This window comes from Contarinia nasturtii, unplaced genomic scaffold (genome assembly GCF_009176525.2).
Source record: "Contarinia nasturtii isolate CC-2019 unplaced genomic scaffold, AAFC_CNas_1.1 Cnas_scaffold_187, whole genome shotgun sequence".
Classification (NCBI taxonomy): Eukaryota; Metazoa; Arthropoda; class Insecta; order Diptera; family Cecidomyiidae; genus Contarinia; species Contarinia nasturtii.
In genome coordinates, this window is record NW_022197544.1 from 1,351,572 (window position 1) to 1,369,834 (window position 18,263).

The 18,263-nt window shown below is 32.6% G+C and overlaps 1 protein-coding gene across 2 annotated transcripts; it reads left to right on the forward strand.

Annotated features, from left to right (window-relative positions):
- The first annotated feature begins 105 nt into the window (after positions 1–105).
- Positions 106–13,139, forward strand: LOC116352005 (muscle LIM protein Mlp84B-like). 2 transcript variants are annotated; one of them, XM_031784177.1, is made up of 16 exons: positions 106–239; positions 2,730–2,825; positions 2,908–2,943; positions 3,055–3,141; positions 3,234–3,306; positions 7,652–7,784; positions 8,109–8,205; positions 10,466–10,562; positions 11,325–11,380; positions 11,458–11,628; positions 11,706–11,726; positions 11,972–12,020; positions 12,083–12,342; positions 12,411–12,471; positions 12,554–12,786; positions 12,859–13,139. In XM_031784177.1, exons 2-16 carry the CDS (start codon positions 2,747–2,749, stop codon positions 12,900–12,902), a joined length of 1,497 nt encoding a protein of 498 aa, XP_031640037.1. In that variant the 5' UTR covers positions 106–239; positions 2,730–2,746; the 3' UTR covers positions 12,903–13,139. The 2 variants fall into 2 exon arrangements, with proteins under 2 accessions (XP_031640037.1, XP_031640038.1); XM_031784178.1 differs by lacking the exons at positions 8,109–8,205; positions 10,466–10,562 and adding exons at positions 9,153–9,249; positions 10,221–10,305.
- Positions 13,140–18,263: the final 5,124 nt, after the last annotated feature.

Genomic DNA, 18,263 nt, shown 5'->3' on the forward strand with positions numbered 1-18,263 from the left:
ATATGGTGGTCTTTTTCATGCGTACGTTGTTAAGTGTTTTGGGAGCCGAACTGCACCGAATCGATCGAATGGAAATCCCGAACACGTTCAACTGATCCTTACATATAGACTACCATCTGCAACGATATCCTCCAAATCAATTCGAACGCTGTGGTAGTCAAGAGAACACATCAAGTTCTTACACGCAGTCTTAATTCTATCTGGAATTTATTCTTTGAAATTTTTTTGATTTCGATCAGGTACGAGTCTTTTAACTGAACAGAAAAAAACACAAATTTAATTTATCCATAAAATTTGCAAAATAATTTTTCGCGTTCTTTTTTTGATTTTTTATTGGAAAATTTTCGTTTCCAAAATTTATATAATAATGGTGATCGATTCAAAAGTTCTAGTTTTGGTGCTATCAAATAATCGTGTGATCGCTTCTCAGTGGAATTCTTATAGTTCCAATGTTTTTCGACATCCAAACGATTAAACGGTGTAATTTTGTGAGAGTGCTTTAGATTGTAACCGATTCAATCGATTTTCAGTTATGACATGTTTGTCTCAGTATATTAAAATAGGAAGAAAGTGAAAGTGTGTTGTTTCAATCGAAAAATTGTCACATATATTTATTTTCAAGTTGGCCAGTTGCAACTTTTAGTCCTCGTTTGTGCGCACACAATTTATTGCACAGAAATTTGTTGTTTTTTGTTTTTGAATTATTACGCATCATATCAATTCGCCAAATAAATAAAGAAGTAAATTTTCTTACGTAATTCATGATAAATATTTTCAACTGGACATGGATTAAATGCAAAGGTCTGAAAACGTCTGGAAATCAGTGTGTCCAAATTCGAACATCTGCATAGCACATTTTTGATTTGTGCAACTTTTGCAATAATTTGCGTTAATTATACGACATCACAACAATGTCAATAATCACGGAAAAGCCGCTTTAAGTTTTCATTTTACAAATGTAACATCACCCGAAATTGTGGAAATAAATCACATACAAATTCGTCGGCCCAGTTTTTTTTTTTAGTATAAAGGCGAGAATGTTGCAATTTCTATCTTTAAAAAAGAAACGTCCCATTTATTTGTTGCGACTCATTTCAAAGCCGCAAAAATCAACTTACTCGCCGTATATTTATGTAATATGAAAAATAAATAGCGATTCTCGGTGTTTCGAGATGTTGTCGATTTTCAACTGATGCTGGTCGCCTGCACTGCAACTACGATAAAAAAAACACACACACATACAACTTTGTATGCGTTCCGGTGAAGGTTTTACTCGGCATCCAAAAATAGAATGGGCGATCGTTTGTATAAAGCCCATCTCTCTCTCGTACAAAGAATCGTTTTCTTAAAATCGCAAAGAGTCAGGCGACTTGTTAATGGGCCCAAAAAAATAAATACATTACATAATCGAAGTCATACTTTGCGCCAACAATACATTTGTACTCTCGATTACGCGAAACAGATAGAGAGAGAAAAAAAACAGTCCATTCAAATCCGGGCTCAAAAATAACACGTATAAAAAAACAGCAAAAATCGAAAGTGGTAAACTAAATAGAGTTGCTCAAGATCAAATCGATTGCAATTTCAAAGTCATCGGCATTACGATTCATTAATTAACTCATGCATTTTATAATTCCCGTTTCCACGGAGCCTTGAAAATGGGTTAGTTTGATCAAGATTGAAGTCGAATTTTCAATTAACCGGGAGCTCAAACATCCAAATACGGTCAGTCGGAGCGGAATGGTCGATTTTAAAATAGCCACAATCCAAAATGTGTGGCACATGATATCACAAACATAAGTTGGCCAGCGGAAAATTATAAAATACCAATGACTTTCCGTTTGACTCATATTTGCTTGTTGACGACAGCCATTTCGAAATCAATTCAAAATGAAAATACATTTTACTCAATTCTATATACAAAACTGTTTTCACGTAGCGAATAGCAAGTGTAATGCGCACACATAAGAATCTATCACAAATAGCTGTACAGTAAAACCAACAAAATATGACCTGAACGCAATCGGTCAAACCAACGAAAACGTGCATACGTCTGCACGTTTGTTTTTGAATGATCACGTTTTTGCGGTTTTACTGTTTCTGGTCGCATGAGCTCTCGCTTTCAACACACGCTTACACAACCCACGCATTCTTAGTATATTATCGATGTTCATATTTGTTTTCGTCTCTTTTCTATTTTATATGTTTCTTCCACACTAGATGCTAATTCTTAACGATCCAATTTCACACATTTTCACGAATTTTTTTTCGAATTTTCCGACAGCACGATTAAAAATAGCTTATGGTGCTGGTTTTTCTTCTTCTTCTTTTTCTACTTCTTTTATTCGATTTTTTCTTCTTTCTCCACTCGTCGTGTTTTATGCATCGCACCGTGGAAAATATTCTATAAATAAGTTCACAGCTTGCCGATTCAAATGTAAAACATCGCACTAATAACATAATTTTCATAAATAAAGACGCCAAATTGAGAGAAAACATTTCACCACTTTTCGGTATTTTTGATTAGGTGATATTTTTAATCGACCATATGTTTCGTAATCACCGCTGTTTTTGTTGGAATTTCCAATAAAAAAATGAATTACACCAAATTAATCTGCAAAGAGATGCAAATAAAGCGTGATCACATTATCATGTAGCAAAAAAAGACTTTTCTAAATTGCAATTCTTTGATAAAATAAATAATACTGATGTTTGTATTTAAATTGCAGCCTATAAATCTTAAAAGATGCCTTTCGTCCCAGCTGATAACCCAAAATGCCCAAAATGCGGTAAATCCGTATACGCAGCCGAAGAACGTGTTGCAGGTATGTATTTTTCAACCATCGATTTCTCATCTTTTATTTCGATATCGAAAGCAATCAAAAAATGTATTTGTTTTGTCAACAGGCGGATATAAATTCCACAAATCATGCTTCAAATGCGGTAAGTATTTTGTTAGGATATGGATATAGGATGATGTGTCATTTATTTCACCAAAATCGAATCGCCTATCAAATGATCGGTTTCAAATTTAAATATTGTGTTTATCGACAGGAATGTGCAACAAAATGTTGGACTCAACAAACTGCACAGAACATGAAAAGGAATTGTTCTGCAAAAACTGCCATGGTCGTAAATACGGTAATTTAAATTGGAGTTACATTTTTTTTTGTTTGCTTTAAACTTTATTAGAACAAAAAAGAAAGCTTAAGATTCATTCAAATTTCGTACAGGTCCAAAAGGCTATGGTTTCGGCGGTGGTGCCGGTTGCTTGTCAATGGACTCTGGTGCCCATCTTCAGAACCAGTGAGTACTTAAATTTTAATTATTTATTTACATAAAAATACGTAGATCATTGATCATTGTTACTGAAATCAAAGACACACATACACAAAAAATAAAAAAATGATGTAGAAAATGTTCCATTGCCATTTTTTCACCAAAACGAAACAATGTGTTTATCATTATTTCACATAAAACGGCGAGAATGAAAAGTGTTGTAAATCGAATAAAGACTCGTGTCTCTCTCTCTCACACACACATACACTTTTTTATCGATTCGTCCGAAAGAATCTAATTACAAAGGGCATCATTTTTCTGTCCTAGATAGCTTCGTAAAATTTCACAAAATTTCGTCAAAAATAATCATAATAAAGCAGAAGTACGTATATTGAATTGGAAATGGTAACGAAATTTGTGAAAAAGTTTTCGAAATTGCTATCTATCATAAATTCTTTCGCATGATTCATAATTTAAAATGTAGTCGTGAGCATACACACATAGTCTTGATAACATCTATCTTTTTTGGGGGCCTTTCCTTATCTCTTCTATCTGAAACTTCACAACTATACTCTATCCCATCTTCTTTTGTTTTAAATTTATACCTACTATATAGTTTAACCATTCAATTGATTTCCAATATTTTTTTTGATCATTTTTCTTTTTTGTTCGTGTTGGTTTTTTGCATTTGACTTATTGTAATAAACTTTTTTTTTAAATCAAAATATTCGATTGTTGTTGTTGTTCTTGTGGTATAATGTAATTGTTTTGAATTACTAATAAACAGTATATCAATTATAAATAGTTTCAGTAGGGTCAAACGACACATTTTTTGCACATTCTAGATTTGACATATACAGTATACACACACATTTCCTTAGGTATAATGAGTAGCGAACATTTTTTTTAAAGAAATTTAGATAAAAACAACATAAAATAGAAGAAAAAAAACAAACATCTCTCGAAATGAAATGTTAAAGAGTGTCGATTTAAATTCATTGAATATAAATGAAATTGTATTGCAGGCATTTCATAAATGACAAATTTGATAAACCGACAACTGAACTCTATAAACTGAACGAAGTATAATTTAATTTTCAATTTTTTTCCATGCCATTAAATATTGATCATAAAATAAATATAAGCAAAGAAAAAAACAAATGCGTGCTATAATTTCCATAGAAAAGCATGTAAAAATATTTTTTTTTTGTTCCATTTGTTTGACTAAATATGCAGAAGAATATCCACATCATTTGGTTGGAATTTGATTGAATAACATTATATGTTTTTTTTTCTTCATAAACTGAATAATTTAAATACATTCTCATACACTGTTAGCTGAGCATTCCAAATCAACCACAAAAAAAAAAAACACAAACACACATGCACACATTCAAAGCACCGATTTTCACATGTGAAATCACAGCAGAAATGTCGAACAAAAATCACCTAATGAGTAATAATATGATAGACAAACCACACAGTTAGTACTTACTAATTATATATGCTCAAAATTGCTCGGCTCATTGCTCATTTTTCATTGCTGACCAACAGCTCTCAGATTAGCCTTCATTTCATTTTCATTTTTTACAAAAAAAGAACATACTACAAAAATGCACAACAACACTTGATATTCATTTTTGCTATCTCTTGTTCAATTCTATTTTTTGCGCTATTAACGGCATCAATCACCTCTTTTATGATTGTTTAGATTGTTTTTTTATTTGACACACGGCTAGAGTTAACAGTGCGACCATGGAATTTTATTTTTATTTCAGTTTCTTTTGTGCAAAATTTCGAATGACAAGCAAATAATAATTGTATAAACTGCGCCAAAAACAAACTACATTATATGCACTCCTAAAAACTAATTAAAAAGTAATTGGAAAGGCTCCTAATGAAGACAAAATGTTCATAGTAAAAGTAAAAGAGAAATAAAAAGAAATCTTGTGTAAAAAAAATGAGAAATGAAACGAACAAACGGCAAGAGTCCAATCAATCAACTACAAATCATCGTTTTGTTATTATTATTATTGTTGATGATAATGGCTGTATGATGAGCGCTCGTATTAAAAACTATTGAAAATTAAATTAATTTCGTCTTTCATTCCAAACGAAATGATTATAATACAAACAGTTGCCAAATTGCGGCCATGTTCCGCAATATATATATATTTTTCATTCTTACTACAAAAATAAAAATGTAATAAAAAAAAAATCGAAGAAATTGTTTATGAACTGCCTCACAATTTACCAAATGTGTCATTATTATATTTGATTTCTGTGAATTATTTTCAGTTCTTTTTCTTTTAATTTGTTTTGGCCCGAGAATTGGTGTTTTTGAGAATGACCGAAGCTTCTCGAAAGCAATATTATTCAAAAGTTTAATTCAGCAAGCTTTTTATGTGCTCAAAAGCACATCTTCTCGAGTCATTTCATTTTTATGTAATCTTTTTTTTGTTGTAAAAAAAATGAAAAAAACAACATGCATGACAATCCCTTGTTCTTTGTCCGTTCAACAGATAAACACACAATAAATCCATCCGCAGAACGTGCATAAAGGACCACATAGAATAAAGCCACAATCAAAAACGAATGTTTTGTTTAAATCAATCTATGTATATCTGTTATCATTCACATGTTATAAAAATTAGGAAAATATGTGTTTTTGCCCGTATACGAATATAAATATATAGATAATATTTTTTCGATGTTTTTTGTTGATCACACTGATACCCAAAAAAAAAAATTTATCACAATTTTACAATCCATATATCCATATTTACGTTGAGGAAAACAAAACAAAACAACAACAAACAAAATTCAAAAATTAGCCTAACCACTCAAAATTTCACCTAATTTAGTGAGTTTTTATCTCTCTGTGTTTTTGTATAGATGTAGTGAACAATGAGTTTTTGTTTTGTTTGTTATTTATTGTTGACCACCAAATATGCGCGCGGTATCGATCCTTTGAGTATCAACATTTTTTTTTGTCATTAACCAACTGTGTAACAAATTTTTTTCACGTGTAAACAAATATTATAATATACACAATTTGAATAAAATGAAGCACACAAACATTGGTTCGATTCCAAAGCAAAACAAAACAAATAAAATACATGCGTTTTTCCTGAATTCAGTTTGATAGGAAATATTTTTGTTCGCCACACCATCTTTTCTTTCCATAGAATTTTCTTTTTTGGTTTGAGATTTTTTTTCTTATTTTTTTTGAATCATAAGTCCAATGAAATGAGTTTGAGAGATCCATAAGAAGTGTCCAAAGTAAAACATAGTATAGATATTAGTTTGCATAAAGATTCGAGTTAAAGTTATGTATGTGCAATAGATAAACTTATAAATATGGTATCCCAATATATCTGGTATGCATTTCGAGATGATGATTTTCCTGATTTGCAAACGGGTGAGAATATTCCAAACAAAAAAAAAAAAAACTACCATTTGGCCGCGGCCCATGTAACCTAATTTTAACACATTTTACCAATTGCAAGTGTTTTCTTAAGTGCGTTTACCTTTCGATATGGGACCCAATTTTTAACATTTGAATAAGCATCGCAAAAATGATTGTTTGTCATTTTGCTTTCGTTTGATCATCACCAATTTTAATGATGATCTCTCGTAGTGATTAGTGACTAACACATTTCTTTTATGATTTAATTTTGTTTTATTTCATGGGATAAGGAAATTGTGCCCCAAAACAAGAACTAAACATTCTCCGTCTTGCTGGGAAATGAAAGGGAAAAAGGTGTCATAAAACCACTCAGATGCATTGGAACAAATTCAGTAAAATGTTCCATTCAATTCAATTTAACATTCAATTCTGGTTATGTACCGAAAACTAAAAAATGACAAAAGTCATTGCGGGAGTTCGGTCAAAAATTAAAAAAAAAAACGTTTATAAATAATTTACAATTGAGTCAAACATTTGATTAATTTCAATGCACCATTTAAAAAAAAATTCCTAATCAGTTAATAGCTTTCGATCGCAACACAACTGACGAGTAATAAAAATGATTTAAAAAATACGATTCTTTATATCACAGCTAAAATCGTTTTTTGCACTCAAACTTATTAAAAATGCTAACTTCACAATTAAAAACGTTCCAAACGACAAGTTTGTTAATACAATTCTCTTTTTTCCGGTTCTTTTTTCATACAAAAAAAAAATGAATACAAACACGATTTTCAAAATTACACACACACACATGCACACCCTCATACGCACAAAATAAAACATACTCGAAAAACGAAATCGCAAACTCAAAACTATCTCTCACACTCATTGATCGGGACGAATGCATACACAAAAATCAAAATCCATAACAACTCAACAAACAAACAAAATATATAATAGGAATGGCGATGGAGGAGTTCGAAACGGTGCATGTTTGGAACCACGAGTCATTTTGAAGGCACCCGAAGGACAAGGTTGTCCAAGATGCGGTGGATGGGTATACGCCGCCGAACAAATGTTGGCACGCGGAAGAGTAAGTATTTAATGTTATTGCTAAAGGCAAGTATGTTTATTTTTATCAAAAGTGAAAGGAAACATCACCAACCACGAAGAAGACCTTTACACACACGTATAACAAAAAAAGTGTTAATGCTGTGTCTCAATCAAATCAAATTTGATTCACGATTTTTTTTTCATTCAACAACACGATACAAATTGTTTTTAACTTGAGTTCTTTCTCTTTCTTATATTTTGCCGTCGCGCGACAATGCACGTCAAAAAATTGTCTCCTTCTCTTTTGAAATACCGTTAATAATATGGTGTTAATTTACATGCATTGTATCGTGATTCGGGTTAGGGCTATCACAGACGGTGCTTCAAATGCTTGGTTTGCAATCGAACATTGGACTCAACCATGCACTGCGACGGGCCTGATAAAGAAATATATTGTCGAGGTACAAATACCATATGCACTTGTATCTAGCACCTGTCTGTCTTTCTCTGTCTTAGTCTGATCGTCTCAATGTTATACTGACGAATATAATACCCACGATGATATATTCCCATTAAATGTTATATTTTATTTTCTATTTGTTTTTTGAGTCTCCAACGACAAACACACCGTTTCATTGTTGATTCGTTAAATACGTGTTGTTATTTTATTTTATCATTTATTTATTTATTTTATATTTGTTTCCATTTGTTTCGAAATCACATTTGCTTAAAATCTAATCAATAGAACAAAGATGGATTTAAGCTGACCATAAAAGCATTCAACGAAACTGAATCCAGAGATTCATTAAATTGCACGAATTTATTGAATTCTCGTGACAGACCGTCAACACTAGACGGTAGTCGCTCCAATGTAGTAAACATTATTGAATCCAATTTTAAGTCGGTTTAACCACACGAAAACGAAACGTAGTATTGATTCTTCATTCACTACTCAACAAGACGAGTCGTTTCGATGATACTCTCTATCGATATGGTGCACATGATAAGCGATCTCATTACAGAACAATCCAAGATAATTCATATTCTGAAATCTGAATCGCGACCGAATTGAATCGATCAAATTCCAAAGACATGCACGTTTTCATTTTCAATGTTGTAAGTGGTCACATTACCTACTATTAATTGATTCGGATGCTGCAATTTATAAATCCTTTAGCTTAAATCAACCCAATTTGTGGAAAGAATCGAAAGGCAATTCAATTTATTCTATTTGGAAAATCTCTCACATTCGAACTTAACAATATTATTGTCATATTCATATCATAAAACCTCAAAATAAATATTTGTTCGTTCAAAGGTTATACATTTCTTCGATAAAACGTTTCGTTGTCATCGAAATAAATCAAGCAACAATTTGTGAATATTTACATTTTTTCCCCAACATTAGGGCTTCCACAAAGAGTGTTTCAAATGTGGCGAATGTTCAAAACGTCTAGATTCGGTTAACTGTTGTGAAGGTCCCGATAAGGATATTTACTGCAAAGGTGTGTGCAATCAACTTTTGGTTTGGTTTGCAACTCACAAAAGCTTTTTTGGATTTCTCTCTTTTTCTCTATTTAATCATTTGCTACCAGATCTTTTTCGCATTTTTCAAATCTATTTCATCGCGATTTTCTTGATAATATTTTATTTACAATCATCAGCTCAAAGTTTTTTTTTTGAATCTGGACCAATGTCAATAATAAGAAATTTCTTCATTTCAAATTGGATCATTCAAGTTCAAACGCAGTAATATTTCACAATGCATCCACTAATGTCAATATTTGATTATGTGTGTCACTCAAAACTATATCTGTGCTATCCTAACTGAAAATGGCTTACTAATTAAATTAAATATAGCATATTTTGTGTTGAAACTAATAAGGAAAGTACATGTGAAAAGTACAGTGGACGTTTAGTAATTAGAAAGCAATTCAAAATTGTGCGTCTAACTTTTTAGCCTTGTGATTTACGAACTTCAGATTTAAGTAAAGTTTCTGTTGAAAGTGTTCTTTTTTTTGAATAAATTTAAAATTTTAATAAAATATCTTTAATAAATAAAAAAAAAAACGATTTCTTGTACCTGCTAACATTTGTGCTTCCAATTATTAGAATTATTAAAATATTGCTAAAAACGTAGAAAGATTTTTTTTGCAAAAAATAAACGGCCTTTTTACATAAAAATGAGAATGAATGCAAACAAAATGCAGAGACTGTTTCTCAGAGCAATACATGTGAAGAGGAGCGCTCTGATGAGCCAAAGGAGTCATCTTCACATGTATTGCTCTGAGAAACAGTCTCCGAAACAACGCGTTTACCAATTCGATCTCAGTTTTTAAAAAAATATGGTAAAATGGCGTGGCATTTGTCCTATTTCTTCATTGCTTCATCAAATTTCTTCATTGCTTCATATTGTGACTAAAATTTGTATATTTTTTTTATCATTATGTAACTAAATATGGTATAAAAAAAACAGTTTGCTATGCCAAGCGATTCGGTCCAAAGGGCTATGGCTACGGTCAAGGTGGAGGTACTCTACAAAGTGAGACCCACGAAAATAAGTAAGTCGGGTTATTTTCTGTATCAATATTGTTTTGTGTGTATGTTGTGTGAATTGTGAACGATGAAAACCACAATAAAGAAATAATTCCTCCGCATGAAAAGTGGATACGGCTGATGGTTAAAACAAACCGAGAGTAATTGTAATGAATTTGTATTTAGGTTGCTATGCACAACGCTATGGTGTCAGAGGCTATGGTCATATTGGCTTCTCTTCTCTGGGCTTGATGTCCGATATTAGAGATAAAGAATGGCAAAGGTATCTCTTTTGTCTCAATGCATTGTGCCCTACCTTTTTACATGTCGATTTTTCTATACAAAATATATTAAATTCTCTCTAATCTTAAAACGATTGAATAAAAAAAATGTCCATTTACATGTTTAATATTCAATTCATACAGCATATTCGAAAAATTATGTGTTCCAAACTGGCATCAAATCGAATGAATGGCATAGATGTATCGGTGCAAAAATAAAAATTAGCTAACAGTATGAATGCACTGTTATAGATTTGTGTATTTTTCAACAAAAAGAAATAATTAACATATTATTTCGTGGTAACGCATCAAAATGCAAAAAAAATAAGTGACAGTAAAAGTTTGATTGATTTATGTTGTGCTTGCGATATTCCATTCAATCACAGTTTCAAGTTGAATGACGTACTAAATAAATTCTGTCGTAAATCTTTTTTTTTTGCTACAATCATACATTTTCTAAACTTTCTGTGACTAAAACACATGTTCGGGGTACCAGTTATTAATTTTATTTGGATGACGTAGATGCGTTAAATTGCGCAATCTGATACTGTGTGGGTTTAATGAATTGAATGCTTTGTGTATTTTTAGAATATTGCGAATGGCTGAATACTGCTGTATGTCATTGTGTGTGATGTATCGAATCCCAAAATTGACACGAATGTATTTAAAATAGAGTTTAATGAACGTATGCTTATTTTTTGTGATTATATCGTAACCGAATATTTTTTCTTTTTTATCTGATGTTTTATTTTTCAATTTAAAAGTGAACTGGCTCCAAAAACATACTCCATCGATACGGCCAAGATTCAAGCTCCACCAGGTAATCATTGTGTGTTTTTTTTGAAAGATATGCATTGATTGCTAAAAACTATTGTGATTTTCACAAAAAAAAATCAGGACAAGGATGCCCACGATGCGGTGGTGTTGTGTTTGCGGCTGAGTTGGTGTTGTCAAAAGGACGCGAATGGCATCGCAAATGCTTTAAATGCAAAGACTGCACCAAGACTCTTGACTCGATTATCGCATGCGATGGACCCGACAGAGATGTATATTGTAAAACTTGCTACGGTAGGCGAACACATCAATATATTAATTGAATGCGACTTTCTTGACATTTTCTCTTTGTTTTCGTTTTTATCATTCAGGAAAAAAATGGGGACCTCATGGTACGTTTTATACGTATAGTTACTGCATTATATATTCATTCCAAACACCATACCAATTTTATTTCCGAGTGAATTTTTCGATTTATTAATTGTATGGTAAAAATGTTTAAATTCTTTTTTGGCAATTTGTCAGAGTGAAATAGAGCTGGTATGGTGTGAATTTGATAAATATAAATTCGCTGGTTTCATGTGCAACATAGGAATTCAATGCATTTATTCAAAATGATGATTTTGTTTGAAAATAGGTTATGGTTTCGCATGCGGATCTGGTTTCCTTCAAACCGATGGATTGACGTAAGTAAAATAGTTTTTATCTATCTTCAATAGTTTTGAACTAATTGAATCATTGAATACAGTGAAGAACAAATTTCGCAATCCAAACCATTCGCTGATCCGGATACAACATCGATTAAAGCTGCACCAGGCCAGGGTTGTCCACGTTGCGGCGGAGCTGTGTTTGCGGCTGAACAACAATTGGCCAAAGGATCAATATGGCATCAAAAATGCTTCAACTGTGCTGAATGCCATCGACCATTAGATTCAACACTTGCTTGCGATGGGCCCGACCGTGAAATCCATTGCCGTTCATGTTACGCCAAACTCTTTGGACCAAAAGGTATGACTATTGAATCTCTCTTTGTGATTGGTTTATATTATTGGTTCTTATAATTTTGATCAAATTAGGTTTCGGTTATGGTCACTCACCAACTTTGGTGTCAACCAGCGGTGAATCAACAATTGCTTAGTGAGTAGACTCATGTCATAATGTCATTTTTGTGATTATTATTAAATTCCATTTATTAAACAAATCAATTCAATTATGATAGCCCTGATGGTAGAGCGTTCGGTGGTCAAAAGGCTCCTGCTGGCTCTGGTTGTCAACGTTGTGGATTCCCAGTTTACGAAGCTGAAAAGATGATTAGCAAAAATCGTCATTGGCACAAACGTTGCTTCTCATGCAGCGATTGCCATAAATCATTAGACTCAACAAATTTGTGCGATGCACCAGATAATGAAATCTACTGCCGAGGTTGTTACAATCGTCATTACGGTCCGAAAGGTAATAGAAAAAAACATTATTTTGAACCCCATCAAACGGAAACAATGATTTGCTTTGTGCGTTTTTTTTTAGGTGTTGGATTCGGTATGGGAGCCGGCTGCCTTACTATGGTTTAAATATCGTCCAATTCAGAAATTCGTTTCCGTTTTCATAAAATAGATCATCTTTTTTTGTAATTTTATAGAAGAATCTTTTTTTTTCATTGAATAATATATATTTTTATCAAACGGTTTTCATCTGACTCATAATGAACTTATGATTTTGTTGTTACGTGTATGTTTTGCGCTCACTCTATATAATTATAACAGATACAGAGACGTTTCGAAGAGAGACAAATGAAAAAAAAAAAAAAATAGACGAAATAAATTAATGGTATTAATTATATAAGCAAATTAAGAGGAAATGGATGACAAACAAAGTTACAATAAAAAAAGAAACATAATCGACATTTTTAAATAGACACTAATAACGTAAAATTTAGTTTTCACTTTTTTTACATATATATTTACATAAAAAAGAGACATTGTTTAAAGAGACAAATATCACTTCTGTATTTATTTTATAAACTTGAGCGTGTTTTGAGTCGCCCGCAGAATAGAATGCTTTTTTTAAATGAAAAATAGGTGAAATAATAGTTTTGTTGCCAGAAGTGCTTCTCGAGAAAGGGACTTGTTATTTCTAATGTCGTAAAGAATGTATATTAATAGAACAGCGACGCGAGAAAGAGGAGATAAAAAAACACACACACAGTTATACATCTTTGACTAATCTAATATAAGACAAATCATACACATATGATATTTCGAACGATCGACGTTTTTGTTTGCTCAAATTTAACGCAAACACTAACCGACAATGTTGCGATTACAATAATTCTGTAATATCAATTGGCAGCATATTCAAATTAGTGAAATAAAACGAAATTATTATATTTTACACAAATTGTTTCTTGTTATTGTTGTACTGAAAGTTAAAATCGTTCATGAACTGCATGGCATAGGTTGTTGGAGGCGTAAAAAGAGGAAGAAGAAACGATTGAAAGTGCCATTCTTATAAATCAGAATGGTCAAATGCACACATGTACTACACGATTGGCCGTGCTCTTTCTGATCTGAGAACTTTGACATTTTGCATACATATTTCGCCAGATAATCGATATAAACAATGGAAAACCCAAATACCGTCAGTTTGTTATCGCCGGAAGCAAATTTATTAATGCACTAGTAAACATGACAGTATGAAGCATAGTTAATTTATAAAATCAGTGATAGCCTCACCAAACGTTGATATGCATTTAATTAGCCAAATTAAATAATAATATCGTTTTATTAATTCAAAATGCACATGATTGTGGCACATCGCACATATACATACGTGGACAAACATTTATGCCATGTGCATTGTGTACTTTTGCATTGTATATTTGTATGTAATAGATCAATGCTGCATACAATTCACATTCAACCGTTTACCCATTCACACACTGTAACCATTCGCCAAATTCCGTACATTTTGATGAGTTATATGGATATATAATCAAAATTCTAAATTGATTAACATTTATTTACAATTTACGATTTATTTACTAGATACATTTCACTTCTACATCTATTGTTTTCATTTCAATTCAATTGCGAACATCGGACAAAACCAAAAACTAACGCTAAAATATACTAATAATAGCCAAACAATGTTCAACACAAATGCGAATACGTATGTTATACCGACACATTTTCAAACTAACCCCTCTTTCCTATCACACTCTTGCCACCATCTGCCCATCCCAATAGGTTTATCATAATTTATGACATTTTCGCCATTGCATTTAAATTCGCATGTACGTGAGAAGGTAAAATTAGTTGTGATTTATGCTCCTTTTCAATTCAATTCGAACTAATTGATGCTTTTCGAAGATTTAATTATTCATTTAAAATTCTTACCGATACAGTGGAAAAAACTTCAATTAATTTATGCTGCTTTTGAGTTGTTGAGTATATATAGTTGAATGAATATTTTTACTTCCATTCTTTATTTATAATTATTTTAATAACATTTAATGTTGACTCTCAATTTAGAGCGAAGAGACATCTTACCAAAATCGTTTTTTGGTACAAAAATCGATAAGAAGCCAAAATCGACTACCGGTAAATTTGGCAAAAAGCCTAGCAAATCGAAAAAAATGTCTCCAAAAGTTCATTCCATCTAAGGCTGCTAGATTTTCTTATGTCGATCTGAAATTGAAATCCGGCGATGTGATCTGAAACTGTCAACTAAAATTTATGGAGTATGTATGCTTATATTTTTTATAACATTGCTTATATAGTTTTTGAAAAGGTAAATAAAAATCCCAAATCATTGAGATGTTGATTATAAAATCGACGAAAATTGTAAAAAAAACGGGCGTAATTCGTGGTGTTTCCGTCTTACCTGAGCACTCAATCCGGCCGATTTGGATGGGTGAATGAATTTGAACATGGTTATGTACATTGTACAGACAGCTATAGTCAAGTTTACGACTAATTTCCAATTGATCATTTTCATGGTTGATTGATAATAAACCGCATAATTTGCCATTTAAAATGTTGCGTTGATACTGCGTACGAATAAAGCATCAACGATGAATTATACAATATGCGGTGGAGTTAACACAGCAATGTCGAATACATAATACGAAACCATGTAATATTTATATTTGAATTTAATTATATGCTAGTTAATAAATTGATTTCACGATAAGTTTAGTGTGTGTGGTGTGGTGGGGTGGTATGGCGTGGCCGATGCAATGAGGTGTATGTGATTCAATTGTTTTCGATCGATAAAGTGCGTGCATGCAAATGTATGTACAATTATGTCTCACCTGCTTATTGCTCTGCTTGTGCAACGGCTGAAAATTCACTCTGTCATTTTGCCATTATTCGGAATGTGTGCGTGTGTGTGTGTGTGCTAGTGTACAGGATACGATTGAATTTGCAGCTTTGGTGTGGGACAAAAATAATCATCATTATGGCGCATTGAGTTTTCCCATTTGAATTTTCTAACATGATTGTGCATCTATATTGATTCGATGCAATTGTTCTCGAATTGCAATAGATTTGCATGTTACTTAGTTTCCTTTATTTACACACCAATTTAATTAAGCCGCTAAAATCAGATGCATTGATTGTTTTACGCGATGCACTGTTTGAATAATCAACATAGATGTTCCGTTCGGTCCATTACATTATATAACTTGATTCGGCCAAAAATCATTAAGCCACAATTTAATCGATTTTATTCAATCATTCTAATCAATTCAATTCTTATTTCAATTAGTTGACGATTGGCCTCGAGTGTAGGAAACTATAATATATTTTGCATATTAAAAGTGGTGCAGAGATTTGTCACAAATAGAAGTTTTCACTCAATTTCATTTAAACGAAACACTTTTCAAGCGGAAACGTTCATTGACAAATGCCAATGCAGCGAACAAAACTTCACACAAACACACTTCAATTGTGCTAATTGTTGAGTGTGCACTATATTAATCGGCTCTATGTTCACTTTCTGATTGGTAAATTTTGCATACAAACAAAATAGAATCTCATTAAATAAATATTAACGCAAATTAATTTTTAATTACTAAAATGCATTTTCATACTATTCACATTTGCTTCATTTTATATGCACCCACTCAATTCCAGGAATTCAAAATATTCAAAATGTATGCTCGCTGCGTATTTGCCCATTTAAATAAATGTAAATAGATAAGCATAATTAGAGCTTTCATGAGCTAATTAATTTATATTGAAACGATATATAAATGAAACTCCCAGCAACTCTAAAAAAATCAAAACTTACGTTCCTGCACAATGAAATACAAAACGCAACGTTATATTGTTAAATATTGTTCAATTAAGCAATAAATTTGATTTAATTTATCGCTACTTTTTTATTTCTATTTTAAATTGATACTTCTGTACGTTTGTCGCAATTGATCCATTCATTTCAATAGGAGGGCGTATAAACACATTTCAAACTGTTTAGCGCGCTGTTTAGTTTCGATTTGAGATGTTAAATTACATTGACATTCCCGTTGAAATGGGCATATTGAATAGTTGAATATCAAAAGTAAAAAATAATGCATTGGTCTGCTTAAATCTACTGAAATTCGGAATTAGCATGCCAAAAAACCTTTAGAAAATGTTTTTTCCCGATGTCTTCTGAGCCCAGTCTCACGAAAAATGGGAGCCTCAATTTGGGGTGAGAGTAAGGGAAAATTTTGTGATCACGACGACAATGACAGCTAGGCAACGCAGCAACTTCATTATGGTTGCCACAGTTTATGTTGGGTGGCACAAATTCGTACCATTTTTGATTTAGGCGATCAAAATTTGTGCTTTTTTTTAGTTTCACTAGCAACCGCACTATCAACGTCGCTTGTCATCGTCGCGCTTTGTGAAGAAACAAAATACGAATGCCGCTAATCAGCGCCATCAGCATTGATACGAAAAAGAGGAGAAAAACAACAACTTGACCATTTCAATAAGAAAAAAACATCAATTTTATTTTTATTGATCGCTCAAAAATGAAAAAAATAAATGGAAAAATGACAAAAAATTATCACTCATAATCTGAGTCGCAACCCTCGCATGTGAAATAGTTTCGATTTCCCATATCGGCACATCTCAAGTGATATGGTGTGTCACAGGTGTTGCAGTAAATTGAATTCTGGCGATTCAATTTTTTTGGCAACGGTTGCTTGCACGCTGGGCACAAGTCTTCAACTTTTTTTCAAAAACTAAGTGCTTCGTTATCGGTGATAGAAGCAATACTTCTCCCACGAAATTGTTCGTCGAACTTCTTCATGTAACGGCTTAAGGTCGGTTGGCTCAACCTACAGCTAGCAGCAGCAGCACGAATCGATTTCTTGTCGATTTTAATCAATTTAATTGCTGCAAGCAATCTCACAGAATCGACTGGAGTAACGAGACCTTTGCTTTTATAATATTGTGGCATGATGACTGAAAACATTAAAAAAATCATAAGATCACTAATATGCCACTAAATATGGGTTGAGGTATCATTTTTCTAAGGCTCTTCACACGCTGAATACGAATCAAAACGAAAAAGTCACATTTTAAGAGCAGGAGACCCCCAACCTCTCTGGGGCAGGGGAGGGGAGGGCAGGTACCCAGAAAATTTATTTCGTCATTCTGAACAACTTTGTAGTACATCATTTTTTGGTCCGGTGAAGTTTATGGTATTGTAAGTGAGGTGTTTTCCACCCTCTAATAGTGGGGGAGGGCCAGGGGGGCAAATTAATAATGCCAATCGATAGAGCACTTAAAAATACTGGGGGTATAGAAGAAATACTACTGGGGTCATGGGATTTTTTCGTCCCCCGTACCTTAAATTGAGGTCGGAAGTTCGTAACCAGAATACCCCCTAAGGGGTCAAGGGGTATCCAGTGGATAAAAAATAATGATGCTAATCGATAG